This window comes from Lepidochelys kempii, chromosome 3 (genome assembly GCF_965140265.1).
Source record: "Lepidochelys kempii isolate rLepKem1 chromosome 3, rLepKem1.hap2, whole genome shotgun sequence".
Lineage (NCBI taxonomy): Eukaryota > Metazoa > Chordata > Testudines > Cheloniidae > Lepidochelys > Lepidochelys kempii.
Window position 1 is genome coordinate 120,003,427 of NC_133258.1, and position 20,287 is coordinate 120,023,713.

At 44.0% G+C, this 20,287-nt stretch overlaps 1 protein-coding gene across 6 annotated transcripts in view; it reads left to right on the plus strand.

Moving 5' to 3' along the window:
• Positions 1–20,287, plus strand: part of SYTL3 (synaptotagmin like 3) — a 66,710-nt gene that overhangs the window by 10,962 nt on the left and 35,461 nt on the right. For 4 of the 6 annotated variants that reach the window (XR_012158103.1, XM_073337808.1, XM_073337809.1 and 1 more), the window contains 3 exons: positions 1,790–2,393; positions 3,900–4,115; positions 11,870–11,934. Coding sequence is in view for 5 of the 6 variants with exons in the window: in XM_073337808.1 (XP_073193909.1) it covers positions 2,284–2,393; positions 3,900–4,115; positions 11,870–11,934 (391 nt within the window). In the remaining variant the exon portion in view is untranslated. The remainder of the gene's footprint in view (positions 1–1,789; positions 2,394–3,899; positions 4,116–11,869; positions 11,935–20,287) is intronic. The other 2 variants (XM_073337810.1, XM_073337812.1) reach the window with 2 other exon arrangements.

Here is a 20,287-nt window from a genome sequence, read left to right on the forward strand (position 1 = left end):
ACAGAGCACTTGAGGGTGCTTATAAAACCAAAGAAGATTTATTAAAGTAGCAATAGGGATTTAAGTAGAAATGTGAGAGTGGTAGAAAAAGTGGTTACAATATGAAACAAAATCATAAAATGTGAACCTGGGTCTTCACTTATTAATAGTTACTTTTCTTAGCTAATAAAGAAGATTTCACCTCCCCAAGTTTAGTCAGTTGCAGAGCTGGCTAGTTTCGGAAGAGCCAGCATTCAAATGCTCATGAAAGCACCCTTCTCTGCCAGGGGTTTTCCTCAGTGAATGGATACAGAGTGCTTTCCTGTACACTCTGGTTATCTCTATATGTACAGCACTGCAGTGGCGCATCTGGTGATGACGCTTTATGTCAACAGGAGAGAGCTCTCCTGTCAACATAAAAAAACCACCTCCGAGAGCAGCCGAAGCTATGTCGGTGGCAGAAGCTCTCCCCCCGACATAGCGTTGTGCACATGAGTGCTTATGTCTGTGTAACTTATGTCGCTCGGGGGCGGGGGGTGGATTCCACCACTCCCCCCCCCAAGCAACATAAATTTTGCTGACATAGGCTATAGTATAGACATTGCTTCTCTTAAAGTGAAGCAGTCTTTTGTCTTTATTCATACCCAGAGTCATTTCCGGCCTCCTATAATGTTCCTTTTCACCTCCAAGTGGTTTCAATAATTTGCAATTGTCTTCGATAGTTTTCTGTTGATTGTTCTGGGGTGTGGCAAGGGTAGACAATAGAACCTTGCATTACCTCGATGGCTGACTAAGGAGGGGTGACAGCTCTCTCTTGCTTGAATAGGTCATCATGGAGACACATTACCCTGGTGACTAATTTTTACTCAAAGTCCATAAAGCCTATTTTCCATATAAATACATTATTCCATAAATATTACTTGTACATACATATTGCAATGAGATTATGACTCTTGACAAATTAGGAGCTTTCTCTAGATACCTTACATACTACTTTTTAATGAATAAGACATGTAAAAGACATCTTTGGTGTAGTGAGTTTGTCAGGTCTGAGATGAGAAAAAAGGGTCTCTGTGTCACATTCATCTATTTCTCTTTCTGTATTTTCCTGCTTCTTGTATGTTTGCACATAAGTAACTCATCAGTTTGGGATGAGGAGCTATTTGTGCACAATGCAAGAAATAAAACTGTATCCTCTTGACCTTTTGTGTTTGTGTATGTTTAACAAAGATAGCAGCTCTGCTGTGTGCAAAACCTTTTATCTAGCCTCTACAGAAAGAAGCTAGTTATGATTCAGATGACAGGTCCATTAGCTATTAAAACATATAAATAATTGATAGAAACAACTCTAAGGGGTGTTGCTCTTTCTCCTTTTATTACAAGTTTTTAATGCTTTGTCACTTCCATAAGATGAGATGTACAGCTACTAGTCAGTTAAGGACCACATATCATAACCAATGTATCATGAGGCCCCCAGAGCAGCCTCTGAATTTTCTTGGCAGCTACTTTTATTAATTGATTGATTTTTTTGCATTATCAGCACAACACCAAAATTAGTCTTTTCTAAGCTATTAATGCAGAAAGCTAAGCATTAATGAAACATGTGGGAATGATGGTAATGCTGACTGAAGAATGGTCTGTCTTGTTCAGTATCTCCAGGTTACTCCAGCATGTCTGAATCAGTGTGTGAAAGGTATAGTTTGTGTACGGTAGAGTTTGTTTTTCACTGAGTAATGCCCAGATGCTAGCAGAGAGATGTTGAAGAAGAAGAAATGAGGAAAAATAACACTTTATCTTTGTTTTTCTCTAGGTCCTGAACAAGATACTATTTTTATTCTAGTTACTTCCTACCATGAAATTTCTAAAGCAAGAGGGCAAGTAAGACAAGCTGTTTTCCTCTCCTTCATGTCCTTTTTCTGTGTGAAGGCTCCCTCAGCCTGGTGATTACAAATAAAATCTTACTTTGGGCTATTGTCAGTTTTGGAGCCACTCTCAGCAAAAAAAAGAACTTTCATATGAAAGGCAGCAGACTGTTGTGACCCTGCTAAATGACCGTATTCATCAGGGGGCAGAGACACTCTGGAAATTATGATTTGCATGGAGATGAACACTCTTTTTTCTTTTCTTCAAGAGTATGACACAGTAGAAATGTATCACCAATGAAATAAGAGCACAGGCACATAAAAGAACTCATAGACCTCCTGCATGCCATATTATACTCCAGATAACAGTCATATCTGTCAGCTTGGATATAGTAGAACTGTGTAGTGCAGGAGTCTCTAAAGGAAGTGAAGTGTGGGGAAAATGACCTGTGAACTGAATCTGAACTTCCTTAAGGAATTGGAACGAGAGACAGTTTTACAGGTCCTGTACCGTGACCAGATGGTGAGAAAAGTGGATGAGGAAAGGATAAGGTATTTTGCCTTTTTTGTACTATGCCACCATTTCTCTTTGCTTTCTTCTCTAATCTTATTTCATCTCCTATCTGCTGTTAACTAGTATCTTTTTTCCAGTTGGGAAAACTAAGAGGTATCCAGTGTGTCATGGCTCACTATCCATTAGAGCTGAATAAATACTGTGCATTGAATAAACTACTCAATGAATTTAGCTTCTAGCATTCCTAGAAAAGATCAGGCTACCACAAGGGTTACTCCCTCAGTGGAGAGTTTATAGTTAATTCTCCCTCATCACATTCACAGGTGCACGTGGATTGTCCCAGTTACAAAGAATGAGATCAGGTCTTTGACTGATTTACGTCATTTCATCTGTTCCAGGATTCTCACAAGGGGTTTTGGGAACCTGTTCCCCATGCTGAGTGAAGCAGTGTCCCATCCCATATAAATTTTATGCCAAGTGCATTGCATGTACTAGTGTGCAATTTTCTGTCATCACCAGAGGGTTTTATTGGCTGAATGAAGAGTTTAAATTTAATTCTCTCTCAGTACCTTCACACGGATATTTGATTTGTAAAGGGTGAGGTTAAATCTTTGTCTAGCTTATTTTGTTTCCTGTGTACTAGGGCTCTGACAAGGTGTTATTGTTTTTTTGGAACCTTGCAACCTACTTTCTCAAGCAATAACCCACCCCATATAAAACATACCATTTGGGTTGCTAATATTTACACATGCAACTTTAAAATTCTCTATGTTTTCACATTTGAGTGTAGGCCCTACAGTTTGCTTTCTGCAAGTATTTGTATGATTAAAACTTAAATGTCTGTGGAAAACAAATGCTAATAGGTTGTAAGCAAAGCTGAAACAAATTCATTTTTAAATTTGAGCAAATACAGTAACTTCTTTGGTATTTACTCAGTTCAACTTTGTATAGTCAGAATATTCTCCTGCAGAAGGGTTATGATGTAACCAAATAGTGCAGGGAACAGGATTCTTAATGTTACTGATCCTTGTCAGAGAAACACTGAACTACGGTTATGTCAGGTAAGTAAAAGCAACAATTTTCAATTTTTTGTTTTAAAATGGTTTTGGTTTTAGTTTTTGTAATTTTAAGTCTACACATAATTCAATTAAATTCACCTTAGCTGATTCATGTATTTAATGAAGATGTTTTTGCAATTCTCATTCATGAGTCAAATTTGCAAAGGGAACCAAACCCCACTTCTTTTGCATGTGCACAGCTTTGAACACATGATCACTTGCATACATACTTTTTGGCTCCCTGTTACGTGTGCATAATTTGCATGTGCAGAGCACCATTTGTACTAGATTAGAACTCCATTTATGTGCAGAAGTGGGGTTTCATGTGCAATTGATAATGCAAAAAAATACTGTATGAAAGTGATTTCAGGCAACGTAAAAATAGAGGCCACAATCTGAAGATTTGACCCATAATTATTATCACTATTGGACACAAACATTATCAGTTTGTGATTGTACATATTTTTATTTGCTTGGTGTGGACAGGAAATTGAAAATTCAGCTGCAGCAACTTCGTTGGAAGGGGGCAAAAAGTGTAAGCCATGAGTACCAAGAAAGATCCTGCGCTCGCTGTCAGAAATCCTTGGGACTAGTGATGAATAGAGGTGCAGTGTGCAATGGATGCAGTCATCGAGTGTGCTCTGAGTGCCGTGTCTGCCTGAATCCCTATTTGTGGAAATGCACCATCTGTTATGCTCATGGGTGAGAAATTTGACTAGTTTTGCTGAGCCATCTCTGTTGTTTGTGGTGTTGTAATAGTTAGAGAAGCAAATAAAATGCCTAAATTGTTATAATTAAGGTAGCATTGACAAGAGTTGAAAGCCTGGGGTGAAAACCTCACCCCGTTGAAGTCAGTGGGAATTTTGTCATTGACTTCAGTGGAGCCAGGATTTCACCCCTTCTGTTTAGCAAAATGGACAGGTCACAGAGACTCAAACATGCATCAGTATTTCCTGGGGCTGTGATAGTGTTAGATCTCATAAGGTAGGGCAGGATTTGGTATAGTCAGTTCTTCCATAGAAATTACCTGAAGAAAACCCAGATAGCTGCAGTAACTGATACTGTGATTCCCACAGATGGCTATCTTCCCTATGAGTCAGTACTGAACCAGTGCATTCCTGCAGGGTGCTGGGGATCTTGTGCCACAGGAGGTGCCATCTTTTGGATGAGATGTTTGGCTGAGTTCTTGACTACTTCCTTGTCATTATTTTTCCCAAGGCCCTTATCACAAGAGTAGAGGTATCCCCATTGTGTTTAATAATAATAATAACAACAATAATAATAATACTTAATAATTAATATAATAAATAATATGAAACTATAGTACATGTAGATTAAAAATGTATAACAAATATTAATAACAACATTCTGATGACAAGCGCATATAGTCAGAGACAGCCCTATGCTTATCTAATTTAAGTTTGTTACCTTTTGATTTCATTGCATATTACTTCGTTCTTGTATTACCAGAAAGTGTAAACAAGAGTTTTTGATTTACCTTCTCTGTACTACTATATTAAATACCTCCACTGAATATACTCTTATTCAGAACATCCTGTCTAAGCTCAATAGTCCAAATCAGGGATATTCTGATACATTTCTGACTTTGATGAGAAATGTTGTGGTACTTTATAGGCAAAAACAGAGTTTTGAAATCAAACGAGCAGTTCTGAAGGTGAAATTCATCCCTGTGCATAGGACAAGTATTTTAAATGAAATTCATCACTGTGAAGGAGGTCAGTATAAGGGCTATGCACCACGTAAATCCCTCTTTACACCTCAAATTTAGGTTGAAATAAGAACTCAAGTGGTACATAGGTCTTGTACTAGCTTTTTGAACAGGATTGACGATCTGTGGATGGTTGCCAGTTTAAAGTCAGTTTTCAGAGTAGCAGCCGTGTTAGTCTGTATCCGCAAAAAGAACAGGAGTACTTGTGGCACCTTAGAGACTAACAAATTTATTTGAGCATAAGCTTTCTTGGGCTACAGCCCACTTCATCGGATGCATAGAATGGAACCTATAGTAAGAATATATATATATATATATATATATACACACATACAGAGAACATGAAAAGGTGGAGTAAGAGGCTAATTAATTAAGATGAGCTATTATCAGCAGGAGAAAAAAAACTTTTGTAGTAATAATCAAGATGGCCCATTTAGACAGTTGACAAGAAGGTGTGAGGATACTTAACATGGGGAAATAGATTCAATATGTGTAATGACCCAGCCACTCCCAGTCTCTATTCAAACCCAAGTTAATTGTATTTAGTTTGCATATTAATTAATATGCCATTAACTTGGGTTTGAATAGAGGCTGGGAGTGGCTGGATCATTACACATATTGAATCTATTTCCCCATGTTAAGTATCCTCACACCTTCTTGTCAACTGTCTAAATGGGCCATCTTGATTATTACTACAAAAGTTTTTTTCTCCTGCTGATAATAGCTCATCGTAATTAATTATATCTTTTTACTGTATGTTCCATTCTATGCATCCAATGAAGTGGGCTGTAGTCCACGAAAACTTATGCTCTAATAAATATGTTAGTCTCTAAGGTGCCACAAGTACTCCTGTTCTTTTTAAAGTCAGTTTGTGTATCTTGGGTGACAGTGCAGACTTTAAGAATGCACAATGAATGTCTTTTCATGTAAATTGTGATTTTTAAACAATGTATTTGAAATGCATTTATCACAAAACAGGCACAGTAGTTTGCTCGACATTTGGGGCTAAATAATTATGAGTTTGTTTTTTTCGGGGGGAAGGAGGGAAAAGCAGCTTTTGAATTATATGAGCTCCAGAACCATTATCTCCACCTCCAAAGTGCTTTTCTTTTTAGCGAAAAGGGGATGGATTCATAACTATTTTTGTGTGCAGGAAACCATAAGTTAAAGACAAATGGACCACATTTTTTTCTCATTTGTTTTTTAAGACTATTGTTCAGAGGCTAAGTGTAACATGGAAAAACTCTTTTTATCCCAAAGCAACTAAAAATAGAGGTTTATAATAAAAGTGTCATTTCAGCCAATTAAGATCACATCATATCGTATCTCATATCATTACTTATCCTGATATTTAGTAATGCATGCAGCAAGACACATACACATAAACACGCCCAAGGAAATCTATTTTTCTGTCTATTGCAGACGTTGAAAAATTATGCATCCTCAGTGAGTGAAATTTACCTTTGAGGAGAAGGACAGCACAAGGCCCTGTCTGCGCTTAAGCCTCATTTGAGCTTATCACTTAGGGCCTGATCCAAAGCCCATTGGAATCATTGGGAGTTTTTCCATTGACTTTAATGGGCTTTGGTTCAGGACTATAAAGCTTAAGAGATGGATAGGGCTATGTGTGGACCCTCTGTAATGGAGTAGTTCTACTCAGTGCCCTATATTTTATGGGAAGAGGAAAGATGTAGAAATTTAGAGTCTGATTTTCAGAGATACAGTACTGAGCACTCATACCTTCTGTTGAAGTCAAGAAAAGCACGTTGACTTCCGAAAATCAGCGTCTAAATGACTTCTTGCAGAATCTAGGCCAGCAGAGTCTCTGTGTGTCTTTGTGATGGCAAGTAGAGTGACTGCTTATAAATGATCAATTACAAAACATACTGGTGTACATTTGATAGGCAGTATAATTTCATTATCTTCATCTTGTTTTTTTTTAATCCTGATGCTATTATCTAGCTCTCAGTTGCTGTTAAAATGTTTTTTCCCCCACAAAACATTGGTATCAGCAACATCACTGACGTTCTTCCTCCCCTACCCTGCTCTTTAAATACTAGTTTTAGATATTAGATTATCTGTGGAGACAAACTTCATAGACCAAACTGAGCATAAGCAATGACAAAAAGGCTACCATAAAACACCGTTTTTGACATTTCAAAAACAAAATGGAAATGTATTTCCTGTGTGCTATATCTAGATGATTGTAGGTATTACTATGAGTCACGCATAAGTGAACAGAAATCAGCCATCATCCTCTGTTCATGGTCTTGCTCTGATAAGTTTATAAATGTGAATAGAAGTATCTTTTAACTTCTCATATGCCCTTTCTCTGTGCATGGCTGAGGGCAAATATCTCTAAAGCAGTCCCATTATAGCCTTGGATATGATTTATCACAGGGCTACATACATGTCCCCATTTGCTAGATGAACACCGTCAGCCAAATTCAACTCTTAAGTGCTCACATCCCACCTGTCCAAAGAAAATAAATGTTTAACTGAGGTCGGCATTTGGTTTGCTATATCGTGAGTAGAAAGAAGGCCAAGCTGCAATGTTCCAATTGGCATCTTAACCTCAGAAAGTTTGGGGATGTTCAGATCAGGGATTTTGGGGCTGATCATATTGTTAGTCATGTAATGTATTCAAACTAAATAAATCTGGATTGAATGAATGCAAGATGTAAAGTAACATTTAAATATGTACATCCTGTGGTAAGATGGAAGTGGTGAACAAGGATAAAGTTATTTATAATGTTGTTTGTCTTTCTAAATCAGTGGTCCCCAAACTTTTCAGGGTAGCATCCCCCTTACCCCTGTCCATTCCCCCCATAAAAGCATGATTTTATGGAAAATATATCTCTTGTTCAAGAAATTTGATATATTTTTTTGATTTTGAGATTACAGGTATGGATGATAAAGGTAACTGTATTGACATAGTATGGATTTAGACATCTGTCAGGTGTTTGATTTAGTTCCGCATAACATTCTGATTAAAAAATTAGCACTATACAAAATCAATATATCACATATTAAATGGATTAAAAACTGGCTAATTGATAAACTTCAAAAAATAATTGTAAATGGGGAGTCATCATCCAAAGCAGGTGTTTCTAGTGGGCTCCCACAGGGATCTGTTCTTGGTGTAATGCTATTTTGTATGTTTATCAATGATCGAGGAGAAAATATTAAATCTTTGCTGGCAAAGTGTGCAGGTGACATGAAAATAAGTAAAATGGTAAATAATGATAAAGATAGGTCAATTATACAGAGCAGTCTAGATCACTTGGTGAGATGAGGTCATTTGAACAACAGACAACGTATATAGGTCAGTTACAGGATTGGGGACTCTGTTTTGGAAGCAGTGACACTGAAAAGGACCTCAGGGGTCATGATGAATAACTAACTGAATATGAGCTCCCTGTGTGTTACTGTGGCTAAACTGGCTAATGCAATTCTTGGATGTATAACCAGGGGAAAATCAAACAGGAAGTTGATATAATTTATGTATACATACGTTTGGCAGAAACTGGGAATGGGCGACAGGGAATGGATCACTTGATGATTACCTGTTGTGTTCATTCCCTCTGGAGCACCTGGCATTGGCCACTGTTGGATAATGGGCTAGTTGGACCTTTGGTCTGAACCAGTATGGCTGTTCTTACGTACAGCACTGGTGAGACTGCTACTAGAATAGTCTGTCCGGGTCTGGTCTCCACACTCCAAAAGGGTGTTGAACAATTGGAAAGAGTTCAGAAAAGAACTACAAGAATGATATGAGGTCTGGAAAACTTGCCTTACAGTGGAAACTTAAGAAGTTAACTCTATTTATCTAATCCATGGTTTATATATAGCCACATGGGGAGTAGTTCTGGTAGCATAGGGCTCTTAAATGTGACAAAGGCATAACAATGCCCAGTGGTTGGAAGCTGAAGCTAGATAAATATAAGCTAGAAATAAGGTGCACATTTAGAACAGTGAGTGTAATTAACCATTGGATCAAGTTACCTAGTGTTGTGATGGATTCATCATCACTTGAAGTCTTTAAGTCAAGATTGGATGTCTTTCTAGCAAATATGCTCCAGTCCAACCACAAGATATAGGCTTGAGGCAGGAATTACTGGGTGAAGATCACTGGCCTGTGGCGTGTAGGTCAGATTAAATCAGGGGTGGGGAACCTGTGGCCAGATCCGGCCCGCTGCTTCATTTCATCTGGCCCACGGCAAGTCTCTGTGCTGCAGGCCGGAAGCCCCGAGCCTTGGTGCCCTCTCTTCCACCCCCTCACAGGGCTTGAGCCGCAAGCACCTGCTCGCCAGGTTGCCAGAAGTCTGGTTGGCTCTGTGCTGCTCCCAGCATGTCCCTGCGGCATCTAGGAGCAGGTGTGATCAGGGAAGCTCTATGCGTTGCCCCCATCCCCAGCGCCGGCTCCGCAGTTCCCATTGGCTGGGAATCACGGCCAATGGGAGCTGTGGGGGCAGCACTTGTGGGCCTGGGCAGCATGCACCATGCAGAGCCCCCTCACCCCTCTGCCTAGGGGCTGGACATGGCGGCCGCTTCTGGGAGCAGCACGGAGCCCCAGCAGGCAGGGAGCCTGCCTTAGCCACGCTGTGCCACTGACCAGGAGCCGCCTGAGGTAAGTGTCGCCCGGCCGGAGCCTGCACCCTGAGCCTCCTGCCCCAAGTTGGAACCCCCTCCCACACCCTAACTCCTTCCCAGACCCCGCACCTCATACTTCCTCCCTACCTCCTGCCCCAACCCTGAGCATGCTCCTGCACTCCAAACCCCTTGGCCCCAGCCTGGAGCCCCCTTCTGCACCCCAAACCCCTCATCCCAAGCCCCACACCAGAGCCCTCACTCCCTCCCACACCTCAGCCCCCAGCCCAGAGCCCCCTCCTGCACACTGAACCCCTCATTTCTCCCCTTGTCCCTACCCTGGAGCCTAGGGGAGGCCCCGAACCCCCCCACCCGCTGGGCTGTGTGTGGCCCATGACTGATTTTTTTCCGTGGGTCAGTGGTCCCTGGTAGAAAAAAGGTTCCCCACCCATGGACTAGATGGTCATAAGGCCTTCTGGCCTTAAAATGTATGAATCTAAGAAAACTTAAAAATAACATTTCTGTCTGAATATTTTCACCTGCTAAAGTTACAAATAATAGAATGAGATTGGAGAAAATATATTTATTTTTGTCTGTTTTTCTTTGATTGTTTTATGCATTTGATGGCACTTTGTATCCGATCCACAGCATTTTTTTATTTTATCTGATTAAATTTTCACAGTTGCACAAAATTATGGGTTTTAAGCATCTTTTTCTTCATTTATAGATTTAAATTTTCACAGCTGTGGGAAATTATGGGGGGAGTTCACACAAGGGGGGCAGACAATAATTATTTTATCATAGTAGACGTTGAGATTCAAAAAATTGAAGCTTTATAACCATCAAAACACAAACTGTCTACATCACATGTCAAAATATACAAAGTAAATATCCTCAAGTCAAACTTTAATAAATTCTCAAGCAGTACGTTTCTTACTTTGTCTATCTATACATTTTTATTATTACTGATGGAAATATTTCTTCTTCAGTTTGTGTGTGTATGGTGAAATAGATGTTTACCTGCATTTACCGATACAAATCTAATCCTTCAAGCCTAATCATAGCACATTATATGGATTTAAAGCAGTGTCCAGAACAGTTATACCAGAACCTCTACTGCCAAATTTTCTGATTCCATTGTCTTAAATTAAGCACCATAATCTATGGTTAGACACCTAAATAAATGGCCTGATTTTAAGAGGAGCTGAACATACTCCATTTCCAATGGAGTAAGTTAAAGTTGCAGGTGTTCAGCTCCTCTGAATACAAAGACACTTATTTAGGTGCCTAAAAATGGAACCTAAAACCAAGCTGAAACAAAAGCACACAGCGTCCTAAACATTGTACCATATTTTAAAAGGGAATGAATTGAGAACCAGCATGGCAACTCAACCGCTGCATTTCCTGGCCTTTGTGAATTTCAGTCAGAATTATATATAGTTTTTTGGTTTTGTTTAGTTACAGGCTTTTGAATTTTTCTCAAGGATCTGTCCTTATGTGCATTTCATACTCATTAAAATATCACCCATTTGATCTCATGATCCTGATGCATGCAAGTAATGTGCATGACAGTTGCTACCAGTGGCACTAGCTTCTTGAAAGAGGAGCAGGGTAAGGTTAGGGTTAGGCCATGGCACCACCACACTGTCCACATCAATGAGGAGGGAGTGTGTTGCACCTTCTAGGGTTATGGCACTGCAGCATGTGCTGCTCTTATATAGCCATTCTGTCTTACACCTAGGAGCACACACTACAGTACCTTTACATTCCCTCAAGCTAGGCTATGGCAGTAAACAGCAAACTAGCCCTAAGGGCCTTATCTGAGGTCACAGAGCAAGTCAGGTGCAGAGCTAGGAATAGAATCAAGGACTCTTGACTTCCAGTGTGTTGCTCTAAACACTAGATAATATGTCAGGGCAGAAGAGTTCTTACAGGGAGCACAAAGCTGATCACAAAGCTGAACTCAGGGTCAGATTGTAGTGATCTCCCATTAGTTATACTGTACAATTAAGAAGGATCACTCTGTAGTCTTTGACTGTTAATTAGATTTTTGCCTTAAGTGCACATGTATATGGTCCTGAAAATTCATCTTGGAAACTGTGAAAAAGGTTCAAATATCTGTTTGTTTGTTTTTCAGAGACATTAAAGTGAAGACTGGGGAATGGTTCTTTGAGGAACGTGCCAAGAAATTCCCAGCTGACGGTAATTACTGGAGCAGGCAACAAACTGCTTTGCGGTGTATAGTCTTCATCTAACTAATATACAATACAAAATCTTGACACACTGCTTTGTTTCATTTTTAGCCCATTTAGTAGGAGATAGGTCTGAAATAAAGACTAGATCTTGTGGTATGTGTCTCTACAGTGGGTGTAAGACAGCAGAATGCCTGCCTGTTTGCCTCAAGCATAAGCCAGAAGAAGGCCTTTAAAGGGCAAAGTACTTTGGCTGGATAAAATGAAATATGATAACCATATCAATTTGAACAATGTAACTGAAATTGTGAGCACCAAATAAGTGTGCACCTTAAGATGAATAAGAAATACAATGGTCTGTGAAATAAATATAGATGCACTAGGGTATGTGGACTGCAAAGAGATGTCTTGCAGCCTTTTAAGTTAATGGCAAAGTTCCTATTGATTTCAGTGATGTAGGTTCAAAGCTTACAAAGAGGACAGGATAGAATAGACAATAAAAAGGGGAAATTTACAAACCTACCATGAGACAGTGTTCAGCACATACTAATCTATGGGAACCTAAACCAAAACCCGTTTGGAGCCCAGTTATGCCATCCCCCTTGTGTAGGGCCCTCCTATGCCACTGGGGACACAAAGTAGCCAATGGGTGTGTGGTGGTGGCAGATCCATCCTCATCCACAGCACTGGAACCCAAAGCAGGTCAAGTGAATGAGGAACATGCTGCATCGCCCAAAGGGCTGCTACAGTGTGTGCTCTACCCCTGCATTCTGGGGAAAGGATTGTGTTTTATGAGACACAGTCCCTTCTTGAGCTCCCCTGGGGGTGGTGTCGCTTCCCACTTTCCCTATCTGGGACCTGTGTCTAAATGACACAACCTGGACCAGAGTATCCCCATTTTATGACTTCAGATGTAAGAGGGGATAATACGCAGGTGAAGCCAATAGACACTGGTCCTTAAAATACCCCCTCAGGGAGCTCTGTTTATCTGTGGAAACATTAGCAATATAAGAGAAGAAGGATGTTATACATTAAGTAATCAAGCAGTCTTTGAAACAACAGGTATTCACTGAAAGCTGGCATCAAAACAAAGTGAGAAGATGAGTAATGATACACTTCCTTGCTAAAAATCAGACAGCAGTTATTTATCAACTTCACTGAATCCCCTTCTAGATAGAACACATTTCCCAATTTAATAATGTTGGTTGATTCACCTTCTTGCGGTCAGTGGAGTTCCAAAAGTTGTTATATGCACTCATTTCTCTCTCTCTCTCTCTCTCTCCCCAGAGGTGGTTGGTGAGAGTAGTAAAGATGTAAATCTAAACAATCTCTCACAAATACAGAAAAGTGATTTTCTGTTATTCTTCTTCAAGTGCTTGTTGATGTCCATTCCAATCAAGTGTGTGCACGCACACTTGCTCGTTGGCTTGAAGATTTTCCCCCTAGCAGCATCCATTGGGTCGTCCTGGGCGCCCCTGGAGTCGCACCCTCGTGGTGCCTAATATATAGCCCTGCCGACCTGCTACCCCTTCAGTTCCTTCTTACCGCCAGTGACAGTGGCTGGAACTTCCCGTAGCTCTTGCTCAGCAAGTTCATTCTTTATCTGGTTGTATATAGTTAGTTCGTTAGTGTTATTAGTGTCTTAGTATAGAGTTTGTTGCCCACCGCCTTTTCCCCCACTCTGCTTCCTGGAGCCGTGATATGCCACGTTCCCCAGGTTTTAAAAACTGTGTGGCCTGCACCAAGCGCATGCCAAAGAGTGACCCACATTTGTCGTGTCTACGGTGCCTGGGGAGATCCATCAGAAAGATCGTTGTAAGATGTGCTGCAAGTTCCGTCTGAGAACTCTTAAGGAAAGGGAACAGTGCTCAAGGAGATCCTGATGGAGGCAGCTCTACGCCCCCACTCTGACCCAGGCTTGGGAGACCCGACCCCTACTGTGTCATCCTCGATGTGGAACGCCCTGGTGCCATCGGCGAGCTCGGCACCGAGAAAGGATTCTTCTTCTTCAAGTGATTGTTCACGTCCATTCCAATTAGGGGTGCATGCGCCGCGAGCACGGACGTCGGAAATTTTTCCCTTAGCAGTTCCTGTCAGGATGGCAGGGGAGCCCCTCAGAGTAGCGCCCTCATGGTGGTGTATATATTACCCTGCTGGCCCGACCCCCCTTCAGTTCCTTCTTACCGTCCGTGGCACTGTTGGAACGTTCTCTCTCTCTCTCTCTCTCTCTCTCTGTCTCTCGCTTGTGAGTGATCCCTTAGCCTTTCATATGTAGTTATCAGTTAGTTATCAGTAGTTAGAAATCCATTGTCTCAGGTGTCTGGAAGCTACTTCCAGCACCAGCCTTGGGCTGCGGTGAATGCCGGAAGCCCAGGGTTTTAAAGCTTGCGCCACGTGCCACAAGTCTATGCCCAACAGCGACCCCCACAATTCCTGTCTCCGGCGTCTGGGAGAGTCTCATCAAGCAGAGCGCTGCAAGATCTGCAAGGCCTTTAAGCTGTGCACCAAGAAAGAAATGCTGGAAATGGCCCACCTTGATTATCACTACAAAAGGTTTTCTTCTCTCCCTCCCCCGCTCTCCTGCTGGTATTCGCTCATCTTCAGTGATCACTCTCCTTACAGTATGTATGATAACACCCATTGTTTCATGTTCTCTGTGTATATACATTTCCCCACTGTATTTTCCACTGAATGCATCCGATGAAGTGAGCTGTAGCTCACGAAAGCTTATGCTCAAATAAATTTGTTAGTCTCTAAGGTGCCACAAGTCCTCCTTTTCTTTTTAAGAAAGAAAGAGACTTTCGCCTTAAGCAGTTGCTCATGGAGGCTGCGTTACAACCTCCAGCCTCCAACCAACCGGCACTGGCATCCTCGGTGCCAAGTGCCCCGGCATCCGTGTGTGACCTGGCACCGAGACGGGACAACAAACTTCGGCACTGGTCGACTTCTCCGGCACCGACTAAGCGGCACAAGCACGGAGAAAGAGGGCGCTCTCCCCAGAGAGCTGCTAAGCTGCTCAGAGATGCTCCCAGCACGCAAAGACACATTGCGGGCCCAAGCCAAGAAGCTGCACCGTCGACTCTGGCGCCACAGGCCCCGTTGAGTCCGGTACCCAGCGAATTTAGTGCTGACAAGGGGTTGGAGGAGGTCCTTGAACATCCCTCCACACCCAACACTTTTGAGGCAGCAAAAGACCTCATTGAGTTGTCAGTGCCAAGCCCCCTCCGGCACCACCTAGAAGGGTGCTATCCAGAGGGAAGCCAGCAATGGTGCGCCGTTCAGGTCACCATCTCGGCACCACTCATGGTCGAGTTCGGCATCCCATTATTCCCCGGTGCCCACAACCCAGCGTGAGGTTACAGCACTGGAGGCGAACCAGCCAGTGCCACCCGCGGCGACTGCACATCAGTCCCCAACACCGATCCCAGTCCCGGAACTCCCGGTACCGTTCGTTGTCCTGGTCAGCCAGGCACCACTCCCTGGCACCCTGCGACCACTGCATGTTCGGCACTGCTGTGGTCCACTCAGTCAGCATCCTTGGGATCCGAGGCCGACTCTGGTCGCTCTAGCTATAGTAGCCATTCCAAGTCGCCACACAGGCACCCATCAAGGACAAGGGATGCCACTCTCTCCCGGCCACCCCCAGACTCACAAGAGCAACCGGTGCCCCCAGACCCAATATCTGAGATGGCGCCAAGCTCTGCGACACCTCAAGAGGTGCCAGCCCCGTAGGGCCCTGAAGTGACCCAGGTCTGTGGGGACACAGAGGAGGGTCTAGATGAGGACAACCTCTTCCCCAGACGAGGTGGTGGGTATGTCAGTGTCAGGACCACCACCAATAGACCACAGGGCTCACCAGGAGCTGCTCCGCAGAATTGCCCTCAATATGGGCCTTCAGGCGCAGACAGAACAGCACACCTAACCAGGGCCAGAATAAGCCCCAACCTGGAAACAAGCAAGGGTTTTGAGGGCGCGCCTGAGGACAGTGTACCAACCCAGTTCCTGGATCCATCCCCAGGATTTTTAAACTGATTAACCCACTTCTACCATGCGTGGTCCCATATAACATCGGACCTATGGATCCTACGCACAGTACAGGTGGGATACACTCTCCAGTTTTCCTCCTCCTCTCCCTCCCACCCATCTTCCAGGGACCCCTCTCACGAGCAACTCCTTATGCAGGAGGTTCGTTCGCTCCTCGAGATAGGTGTGGTGGAGGAGATTCCGCAGGAGCTAAGGGGAAAGGGGTTTTACTCCTGTTACTTTCTAATTCCCAAGGCAAAGGGGGGGTCTTTGACCCATTTTAGACCTTCGCGGACTCAACAAATTTTTGGTCAAGCTCCAGTTCCACATGGTCTCCCTGAGCACTATTATTCCATCTTTGGATCTGGGGGATTGGTACTCTGCTCTCGACATGAAGGACACATATTTTCATATCGCTATTCATCTGACACACCGACGCTTCCTCCGGTTTGCCATAAACCAACATCACTACCAGTTCATGGTTCTCCCATTCGGCCTCTCCACAGCCCCCTGAGTGTTCACGAAATCCATGTTGGTGGTGACAGCCTTCCTGCAGAAAAGGCAGGTTCGAGTGTTCCTGTACCTCGACAACTGGCTTCTCACAGGTCGTTCCAAGAAAGAGGTTCAGTCCCACATGACGATGGCTATGGACATGTTTCACAGGCTGGGGCTCCTCCTCAATGTGCCCAAATCTTCTCTCATACCCACCCAAAGGTTAGAGTTTATAGGGGCAGTCCTGGACTCAATACAGGCAAAAGCAAGCCTTCCAGAGCCCAGATTCCAGGCCATAGAGCAGATTGTAAATTCAATGCTTTGGTATCCCACTACCACATTCAGGTGTTGCCTACAGCTGATAGGACATATGGCAGCATGCACGTACATGGTCAGGCATGCCCAACTGAGACTCAGACCCTTACAAGCGTGGCTCACACTGTCCTACCGTCCGTACAGAGGCCCCCTGGACCGCATGGTGACGATCCTGGCTCAGGTGCTAGAATCCCTGTGCTGGTGGCTGGACCAACTAGTGGTCTGTGCAGGGGACCCCTTCGCCAAGCCCCAGTCTTCTCTGACGTTAGTAACAGATGCATCAGTTCTGGGCTGGGGCTCACACTTAGGGGACCTGAGGACGCAAGGCTTGTGGTCGAGGGACGAGATACCTCTCCATATCAACCTGAAGAAGCTCAGGGCGGTTCATCTGGCCTGCCAAACCTTTCATGCCACCTTACAAGGTCACAGCGTGACAGTCCTGACAGACAACACCACTGCCATGTTCTATATAAACAAACAAGGCGGAGCCCGCCCCTCACCTCTCTGTTGCGAGGCTCTCCTTCTCTGGGACTTCTGTATAGCCCGATCCATTCAGCTCGAAGCATCCTACCTCCCAGGAGTGCGGAACAAGCTTGCGGATTGCCTCAGGTCTTACCACATGCACGAGTGGTCAATCAGGTTGGACATCATACAGTCAGTCTTCCAGAATTGGGGTTATCCCCAAGTAGACCTCTTCGCCCCCGAGAGCAACAGTCAGTGCCCTCAGTTCTGCTCATTCCAAAACCACAGTCCAGGCTTGGTCGCTGATGCGTTCTTAACACCATGGGGCTGGGGTCTGAATTATGCCTTCCCTCCTATCCTGCTTGTCCACTGGGTCCTCCTTAAAATTCACAGAGACAGGGCGATGGTAATCATGATTGCCCCATCTTGGCCCAGACAGCATGGGTATACAACCCTTATAGAGCTGTCTGTGAATGCCCCTATTGCCCTGCCCCTCCACCGAGACCTGATCACGCAGGACCACGGGTGCCTCCTTCACCCAAACCTGCAATCTTTGCATCTCATGGCTTGGTAACTCTGTGGCTAAATTCCATGGACAGACAGTGCTCTCAGTCGGTGAGACAGATTCTCCTCGGCAGTAGGAAACCTTCCACTAGGGCTACCTAACTGGCAAAATGGAAAAGGTTTTCCTGTTGGTGTAAACCCAAGTGCCTTCAACCACTCCAGGCTCCCTTCCCAGTTATTCTAGAATACCTCCTGCGCCTTAAGCATCAGGGTCTATCCCCTTCCTCCATAAGAGTGCACCTGGCAGCCATTTCAGGTTTCCATTCAGGGGAGTCTGGGCGCTTGGTGTTTTCTAATCCCATAGTGGGGCGATTCCTCAAAGGTCTGGAAAGGGGGTTCCCCCAATTCTGGCCCACCTGTCCCAACCTGGAACTTAAACTTGGTCCTCTCCAAATCATGAGCCCACCATTTGAGCCCCTGGCCACTTGCTCCCTCCTCTACCTCTCTTGGAAGGTGGCATTCCCGGTGGCCATTACTTCGACAAGGAGGGTGTCTGAGCTGAGAGCCCTCACCTCTGAACTGCCTTACACAGTGTTTCATAAGGACAAGATGCAGCTTAGACCACACCCTAAATTTCTCCCCAAGGTGGTCTCCCAATTCCACATGGGTGAGGACATTTGCTTACCGGTGTTCTTTCCAAAACCCCACATGAGCCTGGGACACTGCAGCCTACACACCCTGGATGTCCGGAGAGCCTTGGCGTTCTATATAGAGCGAACGAAACCTTTCCGCAAGTCGACTTAATTGTTTGTCACCATAGCTGACAGAATGAAGGGTCTTCCTTCTCTGCGCAATGCATATCATCCTGGATCGCAGACTGCATTTGCACATGCTATGAATTGGCCAAGGTTCCAGCCCCAGCAATTACGGCCCATTCAACCAGAGCACAGGCATCTTCGACAGTCTTTCTGGCTCAGGTCCCTATCCATGAGATCTGTAAAGCAGCCACCTGGTCTTCAGTGCACACGTTTACAGCCCACTATGCTGTTAACCAACAGGCCAGAGATGATGCAGCAGTCGGCAGAGCTGTTCTCCAATCAATCGTTCCATGACTTCTACCCTCCTCCTATGGTAAGCTTGGAAGTCACCTAATTGGAATGGACGTGAACAATCACTCAAAGAAGAAAAGACGGTTACCTACTGTCAAGGTTCCTTCCCCAGTCTGAACTCTAGGGTACAGATGTGGGGACCTGCATGAAAGACCCCCTAAGCTTATTCTTACCAGCTTAGGTTAAAAACTTCCCCAGGGTACAAACTTTGCCTTGTCCTTGAACAGTATGCTGCCACCACCAAGCGTTTTAAACAAAGAACAGGGAAAGAGATCACTTGGAGATGTCTTCCCCCAAAATATCCCCCCAAGCCCTACACCCCTTTCCTGGGAAAGGCTTGATAATAATCCTCACCAATTGGTACAGGTGAACACAGACCCAAGCCCTTGGAACTCAAGAACAATGAAAAAATCAATTAGGTTCTTAAAAGAAGAATTTTAATTAAAGAAAAGGTAAAAGAATCACCTCTGTAAAATCAGGATGGTAAATACCTTACAGGGTAGTCAGATTGAAAACATAGAGAATCCCTCGAGGCAAAACCTTAAGTTACAAAAAGACACAAAAACAGGAATATACATTCCATCCAGCACAGCTTATTTTACCAGCCATTAAACAAAAGGAAATCTAACGCATTTTTAGCTGCATTACTTACTAACTTAACAGGAGTTATAAGGCTGCATTCCTGATCTGTTCCCAGCAAAAGCATCACACAGACAGATAGACCTTTTGTTCCCCCCCACCTTCAGATTTGAAAGTATCTTGTCTCCTCATTGGTCATTTTGGGTCAGGTGCCAGCGAGGTTACCTTAGCTTCTTAACCCTTTACAGGTGAAAGGGTTTTCCCTCCTGCCAGGAGGGATTTTATAGCACTGTGTACAGAAAGATGGTTACTCTTCCCTGTATATTTATGACACCTACCTTTTCATAACTGTTGTTCTTTGAGATGTGTTGTTCATGTCCATTACAATACCCACCTCCCCTTCCCCTCTGTTGGAGTCAACAGCAAGAAGGAACCAAAGGGGGGGTCGGGCAGGCAGGGTAATATATATACCACCATGAGGGCACTACTCTAGGGGGCTCCCCTGCCCTCCTGATGGGAGATGTTAAGGGAAAAACTTTCCGACGTCCATGTACGCAGCATGCACACACCTAATTGGAATGGATGTGAACAACACATCTCGAAGAACAACAGTTACGAAAAGGTAGGTAACAGTCTTTTCCCGAGACACTCAGCACTGACACAGCTCCTCATGTGGCCCATCTGATAGTAGGCACCGTTCCCACTCACCAGTGCCTCAAGAAGAAGCCGGGTGACTGTTCTCCTCCAGCCAAGTTACGAGACATGTGACCCCAGGTGGGCCACTCTTCAGGATCCCCTGCCGGGGCCATGTCAACTCCTGCCCAAGTGCGGCAGTTGAGTCCGGCCCCACCTCGATTACTGGCGCCTACACAGCAGCTG